Source organism: Ochotona curzoniae, unplaced genomic scaffold, assembly GCF_017591425.1.
Source record: "Ochotona curzoniae isolate NIBS_2020 unplaced genomic scaffold, NIBS_Ocur_1.0 scaffold_4701, whole genome shotgun sequence".
NCBI lineage: Eukaryota > Metazoa > Chordata > Mammalia > Lagomorpha > Ochotonidae > Ochotona > Ochotona curzoniae.
In genome coordinates, this window is record NW_024467122.1 from 78,837,197 (window position 1) to 78,861,492 (window position 24,296).

The 24,296-nt window shown below is 44.0% G+C and overlaps 1 protein-coding gene across 2 annotated transcripts in view; it reads left to right on the forward strand.

Annotated features, from left to right (window-relative positions):
• Positions 1-24,296, forward strand: part of CPEB1 (cytoplasmic polyadenylation element binding protein 1) — an 85,389-nt gene that overhangs the window by 20,228 nt on the left and 40,865 nt on the right. The window contains exon 2 of one of the 2 annotated variants that reach the window (XM_040970147.1): positions 708-882. In XM_040970147.1, coding sequence (XP_040826081.1) covers positions 708-882 — 175 coding nt within the window. Of the gene's footprint in view, positions 1-707; positions 883-24,296 lie in introns of those variants that run through there. The other variant, XM_040970148.1, reaches the window with a different exon arrangement.

The following is a 24,296-nucleotide window of genomic DNA, read 5'->3' on the forward strand; positions in this document are numbered from 1 at the left end:
GCTGGATGGGAAGCAGGGCCACCAGGACACAAACCATTACCCATATGGGATCCCGGTGTTTGCAAGGCAAGGACTTTAGCTGCTAGGCTACCGTGCCGAACCTAAGAACCCAAACTTTTAAAACTGCATTGTGAAATCATAACTTAGATATCATAAGTATTTTAACGTCTTCAGTTATATAGCCACCGCATTAATTTTAGGATCTATTACTTCAGGAGTGACCTTGTTGTATGGATTAACTGCCCCTCTGGTCTCTCCCATCCCCTTCCCAGTACAGCTAATTTTTGGATTTGTTTACTCTGGATATGTCGTATAAATAGGTCCAGATGATGATGTGCTCTGTGACTGGCTTCTTTCACCTGATGTGTTTTGAGGTTTGTCTGTCATAGCATGTGTCAGTACTGCGTTCCTTTATATTGCAGTCAGATATGAACCCAATCCACCTGCTGCTACGTGTCCTGCTGATTCCCATATGTGCCCCGCTAGATGATGATGGTTGAGGAAGTAGCCTTTCTGTTTTGGTGTTTTCGTTCTTAGAGTCTCTGAGTACCTTGTTGATAGTCAATATATAAGGTATAAATAAAGTAACATGGACTTTGCTTTTTAATCAAATTCAAGTTAACTTGTTTGTCATCTGTGGCACTGGGAGAAAGGGAGAGAGCAGCTGGGTCCCAGTGCGAAGAACTCAGTGTCTTCTCTGTCTCCAGGAAGAAGACGTGGGAAGGAGACAAGATTGCTGGGACAACCAGGAAGCGCCTGCACTCTCCACCTGTAGCAATGCCAGTATCTTTCGAAGGATCAATGCCATGCTGGACAACTCTCTGGATTTGAGCAGAGTCTGCACCACACCCGTGAACAGGAGGGTTCATGATCATCTGCCAGGTGATTTGGAGTGAAACACAGAGGCTCTGGGCTTGTGCACAGGTGGTGCTCGTAGGAGTGCTGCCCGGGAATTGTGTGCAGAGTGGCACCGAGTCTGACGCCTGTCCCTCCTCTGGTTTCCTATGTGCACTGAGTCTTCTGTGAATAAAGGCCATCTTTGTTTAGAGTATAGAAATCTATTATGTGAGTTGCAGGAAGACTGGGCAAAAAAACAGGCCAGAATTAACAAAAGTATTTATGTAAAGTATCTTGAGACTTAGATATTCTAGGTTTTTCTGGTAGCCACATTAAAAAATTAGAAGGAAACTTGAAATTATTTTGTCATGTCATGAACAGAAATACTGTGTCAGCCTATGGCAAATAGAAAAATGTATTAACGAGATACTGTCTTTTTGTTCATACTTAAGCTTGAAAATCCCGGGTGTGTGTGATACTTAGAAGATGTCACAGTGTGAACTAGGTCTGCTGCATATTCTCAGTAGCCACGTTTGACTTACAGCTACCTTATCGGACAGTGCAGCTCCTGGACGTTTTAATAACTTGTAAGCATGAGTTCAGATGAAGCAGCATTAAGGTCTTAGGTTGTCAGATGCCTTGCTGAGCACTAAAGGGGGTGGCCTGGGTGTCTGGAAGGAGGTGTGGGTGTCCTGAGAGTTCTCTTAATCTCCTATGGGTTTTGCATTGCATAACAAGACTGTTGAGGGAATGATTTTTGTCTGTTATTTTAGGTGAAAGAACATCTTTTAAACATTTTTAGGTGGATCTTGAAAGAGTTTGGCAATAACAAGCATTCTCAGAACCGGGACTGATAATTACTGTTTTTAAATTGTAAATTCTTAGATTTATGTGTTTTTGTTTTTTTTTTTTTTTTTCAAACTTGGCCTTGGGAAGAATTCCCACAAAGATGCAGGGATATGTGAGTATCCGGTAGCCAGACATTCATAGGAGAGACTGCTGGACACAGGGACTGACTTGGGGCATCTGGAGTTTTCAGGAAGGCTCACAGTGGGGAGCACCTGTCTTCTGAGATCATGAGTCAGCGCTTTCCTCTAGGAGCTTATGCCAAGTTAAAAACTCAGGGGAGAGTTCTTGGTCCTAATAAGTGTTCGGGTTTTTTTTTTTTTTTGGTTTGGTTTTGCTTTGCTTGATGTGTGTGTATGTTTTTTTTTTTTTTCCTTTGAGAAAATTGCATGAATTATATTCCAGTGAGAGTGACGCTCAGCACTGGCTTTGATATCACTGGAAAATGCTATTTGGCGAATGCTAGATCATTGCACCATCTAGGTGAGGGGACCCATGGCCCAATGAGAGAGGAGCTCTCGGGAAAGGCAGATATGCAGAGAGGAGGAGAGACAGAGAGAAAGAACTTCCATCCACTGATTCACTCCCCAAGTGGCCATAACGGCCAGAGCTGCGCCAGTCCAAAGCCAGGAACTTCCTCCAGGTCTCCCGCACAGGCACATGGTCCCAAGGCTTTGGGTCATCCTCAGCTGCTTTCCCAGGCCACAAGTAGGGAGCAGGATGGGAAGCAGGGCTGCCGGGATTAAAACTGGTGCCCATGTGGGATCTCAGTGCTTGCAAGGTGAGGGCTTTAGCTGCTAAGTTGTCATGCCGGCCCCTCTTTGGTAATATTTGAAAATTTTAGCAATAGTTCTGATCTTTTGGAAAAGGGGTAAAAATGGAATTCTGTACCCGTTTCCGCTGTTGCTAGCATCTTATGTGGTGCAGTGCATTTGTCACACCTAATGAATTCATGTCGATGCTGGCAGTCCAAACTTTATTTGGATTTCCTAATTTCTACGCAGTATCTTCTCTGCATCTGGATCCCATCCAGGATATCACAGTACCTTGTGTCATCATGCCTCCTTGGGTTCTGTAAAACATATCAGTTCTCAGACTTTGCTTGGTTCTGGTCATCATGAAAGTTATAGTCCTGGTCACACTTGAGAAGTCACAGGGCTATGTACAAACATGTACACAGGAGTTCATAATGTCTTCTAAGATATTTTTATTGGAAAGTCAGATGAATAGAGAAAGGAGGAGAGACAGGAAGATCCTCCGTCTGCTGAATCACTCCCCAAGTGTCAGTAATGGCTGGAGCTGCTCCAAACCAAAGCCGGGAGCCAAGAGTCTCTTTCAAGTCTCCCATGTGGGTGCAGGGTCCCAAGACTTTGGGCCGTCCTCAGCTGCTTCCCCAGACCATAAGCAGGAAGCTGGACAGGAAGTGGGGCCCCTGGGATTAGAACTGGTGCCTGTATGGGATCCTGATGCATTCAAGGCAAGAACTTTAGCTAGGCTACCATGCTGGGTCCCATAGTGTCTTTATGACAGCCCTAACTGGGAACAGGCTGCAAGCCCACCAACAGGCGAATTGGCACACAAATTGCAGTATTCCTTTTTTTTTTTTTTTTTATTGCAGTATTCCTATGTAAAGGAACCCAACTTGGCGGTGAAGAGGAATAAAGTGTTGATGTTTGGTGTGTGGGTAAATCTCAGGGTAGTAGCTCAGTGAAAGAATCAGGAAGGAGAGAGAGAGAGAGACTGTGTGATTCTGTTTTCATGTAATTCTAGGAAATGCCAACCTATAGCAGCAGAGTGAATCAGTGACTGCCAGGGGAGCGGGCCCAGGAACAGGGATGGAGTGGGGCGGGGCGTGCAGGGGCGTGCTGGAGCTGTGGATACCCGTGTTCCCCTGATGTGACTGTTTCATGGGAGAGGGGGTGTGTGTAGGTAGAAACAGCAAATTACAGTATGTACTGTTGATTGCAGGTTTTGCCATTAAAGCTGTTAATAATTCTTAAACAGTAGTTGTCTCTGAATGGTAGGATTTGCATACATCCTTTCATTTAAGAGTGGGGATTAGAGAGATCTTCCATCTGTTGGTTCTCTTCCCAAAATAACTGCAACTGCTAAACCTGGGCCTGACCAGAAGCAGGCACTCATCCACATCTCCTACATGGGCCGCAGGGTCCCAGGCGCTGAATAACCTTCCTCTTTGTAGGCGTGTTACAGGAAGCTGGACTGGAAGCAGAGCAGCTAGGACCTGAGCTCATGCACAAGTATGGGGTGTCCTCTGTGGAGTTGCAAGTGGCAGCTTGACCCATTGTGTCAACTCTATCATCCCCTGAGTACACTTTGTTAGGGCTGTTCACTGTGTTTCAAAGTAGAGCATTGGATGTGAGGGAGATCTGGCTGTGACATCTGTCACCCCATTGATCCCCAGGGTTGATTCGGCCGATTTGGCTGGCTAGGTGGGTGTCCCCTTCCTCCCTCACCCACCACTCCATGTGTGTCCCTCCCGAAGCTGTGCTTGGTCAGAGAACAACCATCCCTGCTAGAGGAGAACCGGGTTTTGGTCAAGGATATATGGGTAGCTGTGCTCCCCTGCTGAGCCTCCAAACAAGCTCTCAAAGTAGAGCATTATATTAGACCTGTGTACTTAATCATTCACTTTAACAAACTGCATGTTTTGACACACTCATTGCAGACCTTTGTTTAGGCAATATCAATATCAAAGAAAAGTTTGATACCTGTGTCTACTCTCACTCCCCTTACATATGCTTTTATACTTTGTGTAATATGTTCATAAACATTGTTTTGAGCCTTTGTAGTTCTAGGTAAATGAAAGTGATTTCTGGGAAAGTGAACAATTAAAGTATGAAGCTGAGTAAGTTTTCTCAAAGCAGATCTATCCAAGCTCACGTCCAGAAACAGAATGCTGCCAGCACCTGGGCAAACCCTGCTGCCTCCTGCTGGGTGTTAGGGGTGTAAAACACCACACAGATTGCATGACATGCATGTCTTGATGGCACTGGATTTTTCCGTGATACCATATTTACAGTGTGTTCATGTTGGTATTTCCAAGACAAATCAATACATTTTAAGTGCTCTGTGGTAGTAATTTAAGGATAATAAATGTGGTATCTTTCCCTTTACTGGTGAGTGTTCAGATCTATTAGAATATTTTGTTATTTTATATACAGTATTTGGATGAGTTTTCCTTGTCTATGTCTCCTTGTGTATAGCTAACAAGAGTTATTTTGACATATGCATTAGATGTAAGTTTCCCTGTATATTTCAAAAAGCTCAAAGGGGAAGCAGCATTATAAGTAATTTGAAGTAAGGAAAATTTGAAATACATAGTTTTATGTAATAGATATTTTCTATAAGTTTGTTGAAGGCCTCTCATATTGTCTTCAAATTTTAAGTTGCTTACTTTCATTTTAAAGACTTGCTTACTTTTTGAAAGGGATGGAGAGATCTTCCATCCACTGGTTCACTTCCCACATGTCCGTGACAGTCCAGTCTAGCTGGCCCAAGCCAGGAGCTGAGCACGTCCTCCAGCATTCTCAGTGGAAGGCAGGGCCCAAGCACTTGGACCAACTTCACTGTTTTCCCAGGTGCGTTAGCAGGGGGCTGGATCAGAAGTAGAGCAGCCGGGACTTGAACTTGATTTCATGTGGGATACTGGTGTTGCTGATGACAGCTTAACAGATTACACTACAGTGACCTCCAGCCCTTTTTCCCTCTTTCAATATTTATTTAGTTGAAAGGTAGAGGTAGAGAGGAAGAGACAGATCTTCTGCCCACTAGTTTACTCCCAAAATTGCCACAGTGGTTTGAGTTGGACCAAACCAAAACTAAGAACCTGCAGTTCCATCCAAGACCTCCCCTGTGGGCTGCCGGAGCCCATGCACTTGGGCGATCCTCTGCGGCTTTTGAACTCTTAGTGAGGAGGTCGATCGGAAGAGGAGCAGCTGGCACCCCAACCAGCAATCCCTTGGGATACCAGGGTCACAGGCCACAGCTTGACCTGCTGTGTTCCAGCAGCACCAGCCTCACTTTAAAAAATTTTTTTTCTACTTACTTAAAAGGTAGATAAAAATCTTGCATCTGTTGAACCATTTCCCAAGTGCCCGCAACAGCCAGGGCTGGACTGGGAGCCGTGTCCTCCGTCTGGGTCTCTTGAGTGGCAGTAACCCATATGCATGAGCCATGACCTGCTGCCTTGGGTGGAAATTAGCAGGAAGCTGAATTCAGGGACGGAGCCAGGACTCGGGCAGACATCCCAGGTGGTGGGAGAACCCCACCAAAGGCCTGGCCTGCAATGGCTTTGAAAAGCGTGCGCAGCAGTTTACAAATTCTGCCAGTATCTCCTCATGTTTTCTCCACGTCTCTCTGGTCATACTTCTGAGCTTTGTTCCAGAGTTAAAAACATGTGGCACATATGACCTAGCATCAGTTCAGGAATCTTTCTGCCCCATCCTATTTCTTTAGATTCCATGCATATTACCCATTATAGTCAGTGACTTAAGTCACACAGGGAACGTGCCGAGGACTTTATTGTCATCTGCCAAAGGATGCCCTGATTTTTTCAAGGGCAGCTTGACTGTGGACTTCAAGACCTTTTTTACTTCTCCCTCCCATATCGTATAGTCTTAGCTCTGTGGAATGGGGCAAGGTCGTTCTCAATTCCTCTGCTTTGTTGATGACCTGCTGTGTTATGTTGTAAATGTGTATACTTTATAAATGTGAACTAGAGGATACAATTGGGGTAGAATCCCTTGACTTGTCAGACTGAATCTGTACAAAATAAAGTATGAGAATTGGATGCAATGACCTCGGAACAGTCCTGGGTTCTGCATTGGCTCTAACCTTGGCCAGTTCCAAGTGTGTTTCCTGGTTGACATTAGTACCCAATTATAGGAGAATTGTCAAACTGGGACTTAAAGTAATGCAGGTAGCTAAAGCTGCTGGTAGGGAGTCTGATGGTTGAGCAATTTTTACTAGGTTCTTAGACTGTCGTTGCTTCTGTTTCATTCTTAGACTAATTGGCTTGACTTCTTGAAATTATTAAACTGTATCTAGCAATTATTTATTTTAATGTCACCTACTGAAGACCCAGGTAAGAAATAGATGACCAGTCCCTCAGGTTCTCTGGTGAACATGTTCATCTCCCTGCCCTCCGCACAGGCTTCATCTTGTAGTGGTCTCTGTTTAGGCTCTGGCCTTCATACCGTATGTCTTCTCTCCAGACCCGCTAGCTTGTGGAAGTCAGCTGTGCTACCCTGTTAAAATCCCAAGCTGGGTGTGCAGTGCTTGGCTTATCAGTTGCAGTAGTTGGCCTTTGGGTGGTTTCTAGGACTTTTGCTTCTTATGCAGTGGAGCTGTGGACATTCTTGTCTATGCATCCTGGCACACACATGGTTTTGCAAGTGGATCCTGGAGTAGACTGGGTATTCAAGTTTTGTAGGTAACACCAAACTCTCCAGAGAAGTCGGGCCAGTTTACAGTCCTACCCACAGGGCGTGCCAGCTGCTTCACAGCCTTCCCAGTTACTGCTGTTTCAGTCCTTTTTGAGTCCTGTTCTTGTATGGTGAGACCTCTTAGTGGCTTTAATCTTGTGTTTTCCTGATTTCAAGCGGCACTTTTAGGTCTTTATTGGCCTTTTTTTTTTTTTATTGGAAATTCAGGTATACGGAGAGGAGCATCTTCCATCTGATGATTCACTCCCCAGGCAACCACAATGATCAAAACTGTGCTGATTTGAAGCCAGGATCCAGGTGCCTGTTCTGTGTCTCCCACACGGGTGTAGGGTCCCAAGGCTTTGGGCCGTCCTCAACTGCTTTTCCAGGCCACAAGCAGGGAGCTGGATGGGAAGTGGAACTGCTGAAATTAGAACTGGTGTTTATGGGCCATTTTGATTGCTGCTGTGCGGTGTGCTTGTCCAGGGTCTTTGCATTCTTTGCCTGATAACTGTCTTAATTCTTATTTTCATCTTTATTTGAGAGAGAATTTTCCATTTGCTGGTCATTAACAGTGAGCTGTCCCTATAGCATAGTAAACTAAGCCTCTGCCTGTAGCCACCAGCATTCTGTATGGACCCTGGTTTGGGTCCCAGCAGCTCCACTTCTGATCCAGCTTCCTGCTAATGGCCCGAGAAGGTAGTGAAGGAAGACCCAAGGTCTTGGACCCCTGCACCCACTTGGGAGACCTAGAAGAAGCTCAGCTCTGGTTGTTGCAGCCATATGGGGAGTGAATCAACAAAGGGAAGTTTTTTTTTTTTCTTTCAGTTGAAAAATCTTAAACAGAAATAAAAAACACGGGAGTGGGGAGGTTGTGCTCAGACTGGCCTGAACCAGTTCTTACGTGGTACGAAGGCAGCAGCTTAGCCCCCTATGTCATGATCCCAGCCCTCAAATCAGGCTTTTTATTTGCTTGCTTTTAAGATTTATTTTTGAAAGACTTGGAGGAGGCCTTCCATCCAGAGGGTTCACTTCTTAAGGGGCCACTGAGACTGGACCAGGTCATAGCGAGGAGCCAGGAACTTCATCTAGGTCTCCCACATGTGTGGCAGCGGCCCAAGCCCTTGGGTTATCTTCCATTGCTCTCCCAGCATTTTCAGGAGGAAAGTGAATCGAAGTGGAGCAGCTGATGCTCAAACCAGTGCTTGTGGGATGCAGGTGTCGCAGGTGCCTTCACCTGTTGAAGCCCACAGTACTGGCCCCAGTGATGTCTCAGTCCATGTCAGATGCTGGCCCCACGTGACTGACCGAATGTGTTGCAAACATGGCCCATTTGGGAACCCACCTGTGTAGTCTTCTCATATCTTCTTTTTGATTCTTCTGGTAAAGATGCCTCTAGTTTATTGATCCTTACAGTTAGTATTTCCATGGCAGAGTTAACATCTTTTTTCTTTTTCAAGAAAATAAGCTAATTCTTCTCTCTGAGAAACTTTGATATTTTTAAAATGTGTTTTATTTGAAAGGCAGATTTTAAGATATGGATGTCCGATGATTGACTCCTCAAATGGCCACAACAGCCAGAGCTGAGCTGATCTAAAACTGGGAACCTGGAGCTGCTTCTAGGTCTCCCATGTGGGTGCAGTGGCCCAAAGACTTCAGCCATCCTCAGTAAGCCATCTGACAACAGAGAGCTGGTTGAGAACTGTGAGACCCACAGGGCAGATTAGCCTGCTGTGCTAGTCCCTGATTCATTTAGTAAAGATTTGATAGGTACAGCTTTCAAATCTTCAGAAAAATCTAGGTGGGGAGACAGATTTTCCACCCACATGCTTCCCAAATGGCTGCAACAGCCAGGGCTGAGCCAGGTTGACCCAGAAGCCTAGAGATCTGTCTAGGTCTCCTACATATGGGTGGCAGGGGCCCGAGTACATGAGCCATCCTGTGCTGCTTTCCCAAGTGCAACATCAGTGACCTGGATTGGAAGTGGAACAACCAAGACTTGAACCGGCTCACACTTAGAATGCTAATGTCACAGGCTGTGACTTAGCCCATTGTGTCACATCATAGGCTGGCCCAATTTGTTTTGATAATGTTGTGAACAGTATTTTAAGATTGTTTCCTGTTGCCGGCATTATGGCATAATAAGCCAATCCTCTACCCTTAGCACCAGTGTCCCATATGGGCACTAGCTCATGTTCTGGATGCTCAATTCCCATCCAGCTCTGTTTCTGGCCTGGAAAAGCAGTGGAGGATGGTCCAAGCTTTTGCGCCCCAACACTCACATGGGGGACCTGGAAGAAGCCAGGTTCTCAGCTTTCCATCCAGCTCCATGCTAATGGCCTGGGAGGGCAGTGGAGGATGGCCAAAGTCCTTGGGCTGCTGCCATGCACGTGGGAGACCCAGAGGAAGCTTCTAACTCCTGACTTCAGTCTGGCTTGGTCCAGCCATTGCAGGCATTTGGGAAATGAACTAGTGGATGGAAGATTTCTCTCTATTTCTCCTTTCTCTGTTTTTAAGGGGGAAAAAATGTGCCTTCCAAATAAATTATGAAATTTAAAGATGTTTCCTAATTGTTTATTGATAATTAAAAATAAAAATTGAGTGTTGACCATGCATCTGTGCATTCAGTGACCTTGCTAAGTTTCCATGTAAATGATAATAGCTTACTTAAAACTGCTTTCTTTTTTTTTTTTTTTTTTTTTATAAAATCTTTTTATGCAGTGCAGTTTATCTGTTTTTTTTTCTTGATCTTTTCTACTTTTTTATTTATTTATTTATTTTTTCATTGGAAAGGCGGATATACAGAGAGGAGAGACAGAGAGGAAGATCTTCCATCTGAGCCCAACGGGCCGATACTATGCCAATCCGAAGCCAGGAGCCTCTTCCGGGTTTCCCACACGGGTGCAGGTTCCCAAAGCTTTGGGCCGTCCTGGACGGCTTTCCCAGGCCACAGGCAGGGAGCTGGAAGGGAAGCAGGGCTGCCGGGATTAGAACCGGCGCCCATATGGGATCCCGGGCGTGCAAGGCGAGGACCTTTAACCACTTGCGCCACCGCGCCGGGCCCAAAACTGCTTTCTTTTTAACCTTCAGGATCACATTGTCTGGAAAAGATCCCTTTCCAGTCCTTCGGGTTTGCCTTTCCTACATCTAACACTGATAACTCTTTACAAGGAGTAAAGGGATCACCATCTGGGAGAGAGGTTATGCAAGTGGAACTTCACATCAGAAGAAACTTCAAATTTTATGGATAACCTTTATCTGATTATGGAGATTTACTTCAGAATTCACTGAGAAAATTAAAAAAAAAAACTTTCAGCATTAGATAGGTTTTCTTTCCTTTTTGTAAAATTTATTTTTTTAATATATTTTTAAATGACATTCAGGATATAATCCCAAAATAAAACCAACATTGCATTCCTGGAATAAATCCAAATGGCTTGTTGTTGTTGAGACAGAATGAGCGGCCTCATCTACTGGTTCAGTACCCACAATCCTGCCTGCCGTGGTCAGCTGGGGCTGAGTGCCAGCCGAGTGCATGGTAGTACCTCGCAGTGTGGGCAGTGGCTGGAATCTGGAGTCGGCAGCCAGGCCCTGCAGTGCAGTGTCTGGGCATCCTAAACAGCATCTCATTGGCTAAACCAAGTGCCCCTGTTCACAGTGTCTTAGGTAGTGTGCTGTTGCTGGATTTGGCTGCCGAATGTTGCCTTTAGGGTCTTAGCAATCTGAGAGATGAGCAGGCTGTTCTGAAAGGATCCTTGGTGTCAGAGTCATGTTAGTTTTTTGAAACAGATGGGGAAGTTCTTGTTTCTTTGGAAGAGCTCATAAAAAAAATTAGTGTTCTGCTGTAAACTTCGGTTAATTTGCTCCTAATAATATATGACCCTAGAGTTAGTTTTTGGCCTGAAGAAGAGATTTTGTTTTAATTATAATACACTTACTTCTTAAAATACTTTGTGTTTTTGGAGTTTGGAAAGTTGTGCTTTTCAGGGAGTTGCCTTATTTAACTTTTCAGATATGCTCGCATACGTTGATATGTAATAGTCTTTTCTGATGTATTAAAGGTAAGTGTTAAGTGTTCCTCATTTTAGCAAGTTGCTTCCTTTTCTTTGTTTTACTCATTTTTTTAATGACTTGGATTTTTTTTCTTCGAGTTTCTTCAGATTTAATGTACTGTTTTGTTTTTCCTGAACTATGGAGAATTTTTTTTTACATCATTGTTTAGAGTTAATATTCACCTATGGTATATCCACCATTTGGAAACAATTAAGTAGGGTGTGTGTTTCACATTATTCAACAAGTTAATTCCACAGTGTACCAGTATTCCCCTCAGCAGCACCCCTTCTGCCCCCTTTCCCTGGAAGCTTCCTGTCTCTGATTGGCCTGAGTAGATAGAAGGTCTTTCCCTAGCTCTGCCTTCCAAATAAATCTTGTAAGTTACATATTTAATTTGAAAGGGTGAAAGAAAGCTCTCCTGTCTGCTGAGTCACCCTCTCCCTTCACCCCCAGATAACTGCAGTGTCCAGGGCTGATCCAGGCTGGAGCTAGAAGCCTGACCCTGCAGCCTGGTTTCCCATGTGGGTGGCAAAGACACAAGTGCTTGGACCAACCACCACTGCATTCACAGGGAGCTGAATCAGAAGCAGAGCTGGTGGGACTTGAACCAAGCACTATGTTGAGATGGTGGCAGCTTATTTAGCCAACTGTGCCAAAATGCCAACTCCTGTGTTTGAGGGTTTATCCGTATGATACTGTTAGATTCGTCGACCACTAGGGAAGGAATACATCAGCTGTATATAGAAAAGAATTTAGATGGCCTTTATTCCAGGGAACTTTGGTCATGGGCTTCTCTTCCCTGTGTAGCAGAAAGACAGAGTGTAAAGCAGGGGGAAAGGAAGAGCCAGGAAGAGACGCACGAAGGATTTTTAAACCCCTCTTAACGTGGCAGTGATTTCACTGCCTCAGGGTCCCACCAGAATTCTGTTTGCGCTTCTGGGTGGTAGTCTGAGACTTGGCTCCAAGCAAGCTCTGCTCTCCTCTGGTAACCATGGCAACCATCAGATACCAGAAGTTTTCATGGTATGAAGCCGATCAGTTGATAGACAGTATGCTGTTATTGCTAATATTTACCCACATTTCTGTGTGAAAATGTTTGTTATACTCAGCTTGTAGGCCACAGGAACTTGATGCTCGCCTGTGAGGAACTGTACTACTTGACATTCCAATACTGCACATTCCTTCGCTGCACCACTTGACATTCCTACGGCTGAGCAGGACTGCTTTACTTTCTGGACATCCTCATAAACATTTTCTTTTTAAGATTTATTTTTATTTGAAGGACAGTTTTACAGAGAAAGGAGAGAGAGATCTTTCATCTGCTCCTTCACTTTCAAAATGGCCATAACAGCTAGAGCCGGGCTGGTCCAAAGTCAAAAGCCAGGAGTCTCTTCCTGCAGGTGCAGGGTCCCAAGGCTTTAGGTCATCCTCTGCTGCTTTCCCAGGGACAGGAAGGGAGCTGAATGGGAAGTGGAGCAACCAGGACACAAATCGGCACCTCTGTGGCACCTTGGTGCCAAGGATTTAACTATTGAATTGTTGCACTGGGCCCTGGTATGAACATTTGAGATTTACTCTTAGCAGTTTTGAAATGTGCAGTATATTAATATATTGGCTATGCTGTTCCATATATACATATATTAAAAAAAAACACAAACTAATATATTCATCTCAATTATGGCTTTGTATTTTTGTTATTTCATCAACCTCTTTTACTCTCAGCAACTGATAATCACCAATTTGACCATTTTAAAATGTGAATTTATTAATTAACCATGGGTGGGTGATGCATTATAAGAGTTCTTCATATTGTCCAGATACCAGACTCCTGGGGTTTATGGAGCTTCTCTGTGTTAGCTCTTTACTTCTTGGTAAGGTGCTCCTTTTGAAGCACGAAAGTTAAAATTTTGATGTTGCACAATTTACCTGAATTTCCCCCCTTTGATTGCCACTATCATTTCTAAGAAATCCTTGCTTAATTCAACATTGCAAAGAGTCATGCCTGTATTTTCTAATATTCTTCAATTCTGGCCCTTAAATCTGTGATGCATTTGAGTTCTCACTCGTATGTGTGTGTTTTGGGGTGGAGTCTGACTTCATTCTTTTTGGAAAAACCATTGTTTAAGTGCCATTTGTTGACAAGATGACTTTCCTGCTTGAGCAGGCTTGGATCCTTGTAGCTGGATCAGTTGACTGTCAGGGGCAGCACTTCCTGGTGCACTCTTGAGTTCTGTTCCATTGCGCTGTGTTTGTGACTGTAGGCCAGTACCACCCTGACTTGATTACTACAAGTTTTGAAATCCAGGTGTATGTACAGATATTCCAACTTTGTTCTTTTTCAAGACTGAGCATTCTGGGTTCCTTGAAATTTCATATGAATTCCAAGATGTGCTTGTCTATGTCTTCATAAAAGGGTGTTCGGCCTTTGTGGGAATCGCATTGGTTATCATGCTGAGGACTGCCGCATCTTAGTATTAAATCTTTGTCCAGGAACAGAGCACGTCCTCCAGTTAATTGTAGTGATATCTTATAATTTTCACTTCATTTGTAAGTATATTCTTTTCTCCCCTCCCCCGCCATGTATTCTTTTTAATGCTATTGTACACAAAAATGTTTGTTGTTCATCACTAGAGTCTAGAAAAGTGGTTTTTTTTTTTTTTTTCCTGGACCTTGCCGCTTTGCTGAACTCATTAACTCTCAAATCTGTAGATATGTGTAATTCCTTGGGGTTTTTTATGTCCACGATTAAAAGTAGTTTGGATTTTTTTTTTTCATTTCATTCACCTCCATATTGCCCTGCTTAGACTATCCCTTTCAGTTTTGAATGGAGGTGAAGAGATGGCGTGACATCTTGTAATGTTCCTAAAAGCCCTAGTCTGTTGCCATCAGTTGTGATGTCTGATGTGTCTCTCACAGAAGCCTTTTATTAGGTGCAGTGTTTCCCCTTTTGAACGTGTATTCCTAGTCTGTGGAATGTCTTCATCCTGAGACGGTATTGGATTTTTGACACTTTGCTGTGTATTGATATGATGATGTGATTTTTTTTAATCTTACTTGGTTATTAACTGTAGGTTTCACTGATTTTAATATTGTGAACAAACCTTGCATTCTTGAGATCATGTCACTTGTCATGGCTTATAATCTATTATATATACACTTGGTTTGCTGGCATTTTGTTACGAACATAGATGAGAAAAACACAAGTTCTAAATGTGATTTTCTGATTTTCTGTGGTTTTAGGGTTTGGGAAATACTAACTGGCTCATTACTGAGATGTTAGAAGAATTTATGAAAGAGTTGATTTTGATTGATTTCCTTTTGAAATCATGGGTGAGATTCACCAGTGAATTTATCTTGTCCAGGACATTTTTGTGGGACATGTTAAAAGTACGAATTGAAACTTCTGGCTCAATAAAGGTCTAGTCAGGCCCACTTTTGTTAGTTTTCTTTTTTTAAGATTTATTTATTTTTATTCAAAGTCAGATAGATCTACAGAGACAGAAAGATCTTCCATCTGCTGGTTCACTCCCCAGGTGGCCACAACGACCAGAGCTGAGCTGACCCAAAGGCGGGAGTTTCTTCTAGGTCCCAGGGCTTTGGGCTGTCCTCCACTGCTTTCTCATGGAGGATGATTTCCCACAGTCAGGCAGCTGGAAGGGAAGCAGAGCAGCTGGGACATGAACTGGTGCTCACATGGAATCTAGATGCATGTAAGGGGAGGACTTTAGCCACTAGGCTACTGTCCCAGGCCCTTTTAAATTTTACAATCAGAGTGACAGATGAGTCTTCATTCACTGGTTTGCTCCTCAAATGGTCACAATGTCCAGGGCTGGGACAAGCCAAGTCCAAAAGTCTGGAACTCCTTCCAGGGTGGAGGGGGCCAAGTACTTCTCTACTTTTGCAGGCACTTCAGCAGGGAGCTGGATCTGGAGTGGAGCAGCCAGGACTCTGGCCCCCCAGTATCCTTGGTTTCTTGAGTCAATTTTGGTAGCTCGTGATTTTGTAAACGTTTAGATAAGCTGTGCAGTGTGTTTGCATGCAGTTATTCGTAGTAATCGTTGCGGTGCTCTTTCTTCCTGAAAGGGTGGGCACAGTGTTCCTGCTTTCATTTCTGGTCGAAAGCATGATCTTGGTCATTGTGACCCCAGGTGTGTCCGTTCTGCATATGTCTTCAGAAAACTTTTGCTTTTGTTGATTTTTCTCTGTATAATTTTTCTAAGCTTTTAAATTCTACTTTGACCCTTGCTACTTCTTTCTGCTTGCTTTGATTTTATTTTTTCTAGTTTAAGGTGGAATTTTAGTTACCTATATAAGATTTTTTTTTTTTTGGCTGTGTTTACACCTTTTGTTCCAAGTAGTACTTGTACAATTTGCTGTGTGTTTTAGCATGTTTTTCATCTGAAAATATTTTGATTCCCTGTGATTGCCCTTTGTACAATTTATGAAAGAGAATTCCTTTGGTTTTTCTCTTTTCTGGTGCAAGATCTGTTTTATGGCTCCGCATGCTCTGTCGTTGGTGTGTTCTGCAGCTGTCTGTACAAGCTGGATTAGTGTCCAAGCATTTCCTTCCCTGAACTTCTGTTGACAAGTGGTTGTGTTACCAAAGTGTGTACTGACACACCAAGCACTGTTGTTGAATCACCTGTTCTGTCCTGACACGTTGGTCTAATGCCTGTGTTTTGCTGTTACATTGTTAGCCCGTTGAGATTTATAATCGTTTTGTCTTGATGAATTGACCCATTAATTACTATAAAATATTCCCTCCTCTCATGATAATTTTTCTCCAAAAATCTGTTGGCCTGTTTTGTGCTCTAGCTCCCTATTACTATTTGTAAGGTATCTTTTCAGCATTTTTTTTTTTTACTTTCAGTCTATTTGAGTCTAATGGTTTCTTACAGAGAATGTATACTCGTATCTTACATACTCGCTAAAAATGCATCCTGCAGTTCTAACTGTATACTATCATTTGGGGATTTTTAAAAGGTTTCATTACAAAATTTGAAGGTCAGAGAGGGAGACACAAAAAGCACTTTCCACCTGCTGGTTCGCTTCACCTGGCTGTGACCAGCAGGGCTGGACCAGGCCATAGTCAAGAGCTCTGGTGAACTCCTTCTGGGTCTCTCACATGGGTGGCAGGCTCTGAAGCACGGGGGGCCATCTTGGGCCATTCCTGGGCTGATCTGTTGCTTTTACTAATCCAGAGATGGATTGCAAATCTACTGCAAGTAGCTGTTACAAGAACAAGCCCGTATGATATGCCAGGGTTGTGGGTTGGCAGCTTTACTCCATCACACCACAGTACATCTCCATTTGGATGTTTTCATTTATCTATACTTAATATATCATGCTTTTTTTTTCTTCATCATTACCAGGATGCTGGCAGCTTTACCCATTATGCCACAGTGCTAGCCCCTGGTACTCCTTTTTACTGCATTGCATTCAGACTACTGTCTGGTATTCCTTTATTTCAGCATAAGATTCCTTTTACTATTTGTTGTAGGGTGTTTACATAACTGATACACTTAGTTATTTTCCTGGAAATGTATTGATTTCTGTATTTTTGCATGAAAATTTTGGTATTTATAAAATTCTTGGCCGGTGGTGTATGTGATGGCCAAGTGTGTGGTGGATAGGTTGAGCTGGGCTGCAGCACTCACTGGTTTGCATAGGGGACAGAGCTAGAGACAGAATTGACCTAGCAGTTGTCACTGCCACTGTGCTTAAGCTGATGTAGGTGATGGAGAGAGCTGGACCCCGTGCTAGCAAGCACAGGGGTTAGGTCTGGGATCCCTTCAGATGAGAATTCTTTGGGGATCCTCCCAACTGAACGGCTGAACTGAGAATTCCAACCACCGGGAGAATTTCAGAATCTGTGGTCTGACTGTGGAGTGCATGCTTCAGAGCTGGTCCACCTCAGTAGCTTGGGCGGAGCGGTGGAACACATACTCAGATGCACATGGAGGATATGGCAGTCCAGTGGAGCCTGCAGAGGACATCCAGTACTTCAGTAGAGGAAGAAGAGCTTCCTTCTCTCCCAGTGATGCACTGATAGCGAATACCTAGGTGAATGGAGACTATAAGATGGACTGTGTCAGCTGTTGGACCTTGGAAGGATTACCTCATCCTTGGATGTGAAAGATTGACAGCATTTCAGAACTATCCAAACCACCTAAGCAGAACTCTCAGAGCATGCTCCATGTCCTCCATGTCTGGGACCCTGGGATGATGTCAGGTGGCCATTCCTCTTCCCAGGGTACTGAGGTAGTTGGGAGGCTAAGTGTGCCTTCTCCCCTTACCTTCCCCCAGATACAGGAAGAAGAAAAAGAAAATGTGGAAGCAGTGGTCTCATCCACTTTCCGGTAACCCTCAACACTTTCCAACCTAACCAACTTTGTGAACATCATCAAAAAAGAAAATTAGAAATTAATGTGGCTGCTGAGGATCCTCCTTGGTTTATCTTCACAGGCAACTAAGAATTGGACAGAGATTGCTTTACGCACCTGGACCCGGGGAGAGTCTCGGGGATGCGTGGATATCAGGGAGTCAGGCAGGCTCTTGAGTCTGAGCCAGACGGTGTGTAACTGCAGTTGGCATCACTCCCCAGGTCAGCCAGGGAGCTTAGGGTTGCTTTTGGCCTTTTCCAAGCATGCAAGTGGCCTGTTAGTCTATATTGAATGTTTTGAACTCTCCTGCAGGTATTTCATTCCCCAGATTTTTAAGTTTGCTTTTGGTTGTTTCATAGGTCTCCCTCTGGGAAGTGGCTGTTCCTGCTGGGTAGCTCTGCCGTCCATCGTGTAGATCGAGAGTGGGGTCCCGCAGGAAGCACCCAAGAGGTCGGTCAGGACCGCTGTCTGGGGGTGGCGTTTGTGCCACCTTTGCTGTGCCCCGTTCATGGTTGGCCAGGCTCCTGATGTTCTCAGAGATGGCACACTGTTGATTTTTCAAAGTCACAGCAGAGCAGGAGGGAGGGGTGGTGCAGAGGACCACAAAGCCCAGTGTTCCTACTAAGATTCAGCTGCTTGTTTTTAAATGTTGCCCAGATTATTGCAAGCCTTTAATTTCCAGAGTTCCAAAAATACTGATTCTGACCATTTTGCCAGTGCTCTCAGTGGTTTTATGAGGAAAGAATTTTTTTGGGAAGTCTTTGCTCTGCCTTCTCATTGGCTATACTTTGATCATCAATTTAAAACTGCTCAGGTTTGAGCTAAACAGGTTTTCTCCTGCACATGGATTCAAGTGCATGCCGTGAATTAGTTGTTAGATATTTTTAGTTATCCAGCTGAAAACATTGACTAATTGCCGTTGAAAGTTTTGCTGACCTGAAAAAGTATATGGTTTGACTTCAGAACGTTTCACTTGGAACTATTTTGTTGTTTATTTTTATATTCTGCATGATCACAAACACCTGCTGTGTGATTTGAAAAAAAAAAAACTTTAAAATTCAGTTGAGAGAGAATAAACTCTGATCTGGACACTTCCAGAATTGTCCACAGTGGTTGAGACTGGGCCAGGTTGAATCCAGAAGCTGGCAATTCAATCCGGGCCTCACCCAGTGACGTCTGCTGTAAGGAAGCTGGAGCTAGGCATTGTACTCAGGCACACCAGTGTGGTGCACAGGAACCTTTACCAGTCCCTTCCAGGGGGTTTGTTGAGACTTGCTTTATGGTCCAACATTTGGTCTGTGTAAACCTGTGAAGAAAGAGCATTGAGTTGGATGCCATGTACTGTTTATATTGGGTCTAGGGTTTTTGTTGTTTTCTGGTTTGGTAGGCAGAATTCTTATTTTAATTACCATTTTCTCTATAATTAAATTTTTTTTTAAATGTTAGCCTTTTTTATCTTTTCCTACTAATTTTTTTTTAATGGGGTGGGAACTTCTTGGAGGCACTCAAACTGCCCTGAAGACAACTGTTCGTTCTTCCTTTGCTGGAAGTTGACAAAAAAGAAATGCAGACATTGTTGCGTAGTTCCTAATGCATAAAATCCTTAGGAGAAAACGCTGTAATGTAGGTTTAGGGCAGCAAGCATCCTGTGCTGGCAACTTTACCTTTTTGAAATGTTAATGATGCTTGGAATAGCAGGCATCTTGAATCCACACCTGTGCAATTCTGTGCCTCCCTGAACAAAGGTGTGGGCAGGTGTGAACCCAAATTTAGAATGCCTGTGAAACCTGCCTGAGATTGGATCCTGAGATTTTTTTTTTCCCAATTAACACAAAAATACAAACTGACCTGTGATGCTGTTGGTATTTATGCAAACCAGTTGAGCTTTAGTTTTTACCTGTGACCTGGCTGTCCTAAGACAAAAATTAAGTAATTTCAGAGGGTGGGATGACATTTTTGTTTTGAAGAAAAATAGCATTTAAAAGCCTCCGCAGTTACTGAGTTTAAAATGTTTAATTGTTACGCAGTGCTTGGAAAAGATATAATAATTCTTAAAGAATGTTGTCTACCTTGCAGAGGGGTGACCAAGATTGGCTGATTGATAGAAGAGAAAGGCCAAGGATGTAAACTGCAAATTGACAGTTCCTCTTTTTTATTTTATTTGGGTTTGGGATGGTACCTCTGCCTTCTAATGGGAGATGTTGCCCATGAAACTGGGAAGATAATTTAAAAAGCCCGGGAGAATGTTAGCCACCAGAAACCCTGTTATGAAAGTTCACATCCTGTTTCTCCCTTGCACAGAGTTTGTTCCAAGCTTGATGAGTTGGTTCCTCCCCACCACTGGACTTGTAAATCCCTGAGGATGGCGCTGTCTAGCTGTCTTTGCTCACTTCCTGTGTTCCTTTTGCCTTGCTAGTCCCAGACACACAAGGCTGTGACAGAGCACTGCTTGAGGACGGAAGCTGTGCTGATCAAGGCATTAACTACGAACCGGTAGAAGATGATGTTGAGGGGCAGGGTTGCGGGCCAGGAGTACTGCAGAGACGTGGAAGTCATCTTTCACGTTTTATTCATTCTTGCATATTACTTTTTTTCCCCCTTAAAGTTGTATTCATTTTCAAAACTAGAGATTGATACTCCATCTGCTAGTTCACTTTTCCAAATGGCCGAAACAGCTCAGGTTGAGCCAAGCTGAAGCCTGAAGCCAGAAGCCAAGAACTCTGGCTGGGTCTCCCATGTGAGTGGCAGGGACCCAAGGATTTGGGCCATAATTATCTCTTGCTTTCCAGGTACCTCAGGAAGCGGCTGGCTCCTGATGTCACCCTAGCCAAGCTCCGGCTGTTGTGGCCCTTTTATGAGTGAACCAGTGGATGGAAGATGTCTTTCGACCCATCTCTGTCTGAGACTCTGCCTTTCAAATAGCTGAATAAATAAGTTAAAAAAAATAGTAGTAGTTTCACCATATCTTGTAAAGTTAAAAAGGGTCTGGAGGGACAAGAGCTTGTGTGTGCCTGTGACTTGATCAAATTGCTTTGTCTCTTGAAAGTCCAGTGTCTAAAGAATGGGCATGGTGCCTTTCTTCTCTATGGGGCTGTTCTGAGGATGGGAGTGGTCATTTTAAGTCGCCTAGTAACTCTTGGACCCCAGAAATAATCTGTGGACTTTTATTCCTGTGAAAGTAGGCAATGTGATGTTTCCTGTAATATCTGTAAAGTAATGGTTTCACCCCCACCTGCTGGGATGTGAGATCTCCACCGCCAGTGGCGGTCAGGGTCAGGGTCACCCCCACCCAGAGTGTGTGGAGTGGATCTGCTTGGCTGAATACATGAATACCGTGATAGGGAGAGGGAGGGGTATCTGCAGAAATCAGATTGAGGGTTCTGATGCAGCAGTGGGGAGGGTGTTTCCTTTGTGTGTGTCTTGGACTAAGTGGGTGCCCAAGTCCCTCCTATTTTTTTAAAAAATGTTTTGTGGCTTATTCAGTGGAACTATATTGCTTACTTTGTGTTTACATTAAACTCCTAATGTAAAAGGGTTGTGGGGTCCCCTGCCACATTCTTTAAGAATTCAAAGTGGAGACACATGTAACATTGCACAGAGAGAAAGGAAGGGATGGGGCCAACTAACCATCAGTGTAGGCAAGCTTGTTTCCAGGAGAAGGGTGTGTGTCTGCTCCAGGCTGAGATGGGGGTGATTGGGGGTGATGCCCGGATGAATAGACCTGTGGTGCTATTGCAGTGGTCTTCAGTGTGGTGGTATCACGGTGCCTCCAGCTGGAGCTGCAGCATGCAGTGGCCATCTTGGCGTCTGATGTGTGATAGGGAGTGGGTGGGTAGTGCCAAGTGACTGGCAAGGAAACTGTTCAAAGTGTTTTGCCTCTCCTTATCACTGCTTCTTCCCTGCCTGGATCTTATCAGAGTTTGAAATATTTTTTTTTTAAGATTTATTAGAAACTCGGGCCCGGCGCGGTGGCGCAAGTGGTTAAGGTCCTCGCCTTGCACGCCCGGGATCCCACATGGGCTCCGGTTCTATCCTGGCAGTCCTGCTTTCCTTCCAGCTCCCTGCCTGTGGCCTGGGAAAGCAGTCGAGGACGGCCCAAAGCTTTAGGACCCTGCACCCGTGTGGGAGACCCGGAAGAGGCTCCTGGCTTGGGATCGGCATAGCATCAGCAGTTGCGCTCACTTGGGGAGTGAATCATCGGATGGAAGATCTTCCTCTCTGTCTCTCCTCTCTGTATATTTACCTTTCCAATAAAAAAAATAATAAAAATAAATCTTTAAAAAAAGAGATTTATTAGAAATTCAAAACCACAGAGAGGGAAAGATAGACTTCTTTAACTGCTGGTTCATTCTCCCAATAGCAACAGCCGCCTAAAGCCTGGAGCTTCATCCATGTGGCAGCAGCCCAGCACTTGGCCCATCTGCTGCTGTCCCAGGTGCCTCAGTAGGGAGCTGAGTCAGAAGTGGGGCATCCAGGACTTAAGTCAGCACCTGTACGGGATGCTCATGTTGTGAGTAATGGCTTAATATACGGCTCCATCATTCCAGTCCCTGTAGCCTTTTTAATACAAGGTGTTTTTTTTTTTTTCTTTATTCTGGAAAAAAAATTCAAATGAATCAATAGATTGCTCTTAAAAGTTTTTTGTCGTTGTTTGAAAGAGATCATCCATCCATGGACTCACTACCAAATGGCAAAATGACCAGGTTGTTTTGGACTGGATTGAAGCCACCATCCAAAAACTCCATCCTGGCCTCCTTGTGGTAGCAGAAGTCAGTCGCCCACTGGCGCTCCCCCTTCCCAGGGAGCTCTGTGGAGCGTAGCGTAGCTGGTGCTCGAGCAGGCACTCTGACAGGAGGCTGCAGCACGGGTGGTGCTTCACTACCACAGCACCAGCCTCTCTAAGACTGCCAAGTCTGGATCCTTTAACCCACTCTAACTATTTTAAGTTTTTATTTCAAAAGTGATTTCATTACAAAAGGTTTTTTTAGGACTTATTTTTATTGGAAAGGCAGACAGGAAGATCTTCCATCCGCTGGTCACTTCTTAAGTGGAAGCAATGGCAGGAACCATGTCACTCTGAAGCCAGGAGCTTCTTCTAGGTCTCCCACATGGGTGCAGGGTCTCAAGGCTTTGGACCATCTTTGACTGCTTTCCCAGTACACAATAGTGAGGTGTATGGGAATCAGGGCTGCTGGGGCACAACCCATCACACATATGGGATTCTGGCACTTGTAGGAAAGGGGTAGACAATTGAGCCATTGTGCTGGGCCCTTTTATTTAAAAACAATTTTTTAAAAACAAGTAGAAGGGAAAATTGCATAATCTCACTAACCAGTGCTAGCTACTGTTAATAGTTTGGTGTTTCTAACATACCAATAAATGTGAACATACTGGATATGTATTTGCTGCTTTTACTTTTAGGTTTCTGTATCACCAATTCTCTGAAGAGTGCATATCATTTTATTATGTTAGATACATTTTGAGAATTTGTTTTAAAGATTGATAAAAGGAGGGACAGCTCTTTTATCTGCTGGTTCACTCCCCAGATGGCCACAATGATCAGAGCCATTTCAGACTGCAGCCAGGCGCATAGAACTCCTCTCTGTCCCCCACATAGTGGCAAGGTCCAGGTACCTGGGCCGTCTTTCTTCTTGCTTTTCGCCAATGCATGAACAGGAAGCTGACTCGGGGCGGCCAAGTCTCCAGCTGGTGCTTTGAATCAGGATGCCAGCATCTCGGGCAGCAGCCTTGCTTACTGCTGGGTGTGTTGGGTAATACAGACAGGTGAAAGCTTATCTTTATTTTCAACAATGTTTAACTGAAATACAGTATTTATTTCTGTTGTCTTAGGCGGTAAGCCACAGCAATAGCAGCAAAATGTAATGCCTTGCCATTGGCAGGATGATCAGATAACTCTTACTCCTTGCAGTCCATATACCGTATGTTGAAATGTCATCTACCATTCTAAAACTGTCACTGTTTCATATGTTTAAAAATGTTATTCTTAGAAAGTAACCATAGGCTGCAGCTGGCTGCCAAATGATATGTAGAAAAAAGATGGCTTCATATTTTGATGATAGTTTAAGTGGATGTCTGGTTTTTACCGAAGCAAGAAATACCTGAAGTCAAGCATAGTTTTTTTTCTACCACAAAGTATCTTTCAAAACATTTTTCTTTTAATTCATTACAAAATTACACATTCACTGGTGTACTCTTCAAAGCTAACAGGAGCAAGGGCTGGACAGGCCAAAGCCAGGAGCCCGAAACTCCTTCTTTGTGTCCTGCATAAGTGGCAGAAATTGTCATCTAACTGATGACCGCTGCCCCCCAGGGTCTACATTAACCAGCAGATAGAGTTGGGGTGCAGAGCCAGGAGAGGAATGCAGGTGCTGTAGTAGACCCCACAACAGGCATCCCTAAGGCCAGGTCTGTCTGCCCCATCTCTCAAAACTTAATGCCTGTGTCAGAGCACTTTCAAAAGCAAATGTTGACCAGGTTGCTCTGTGATGTGTCAAAGTACCTTGTCTTCCCCTTTAAAATCACTGATTTTTGTATTGCCTAAGTCCACTGTGATTGGCACTTATGGGATAATGGGTCTCCGGTTTATAAAGTCAGTAACATAATAACATTAGATAAACATTTCATTGTATATTGGCTGTAGCAGTCTTCATAGACAGCCTGGGCATACTACTTATTCTGAAACTTGTGTAGGATTCTCCAAGACCATCTCCAT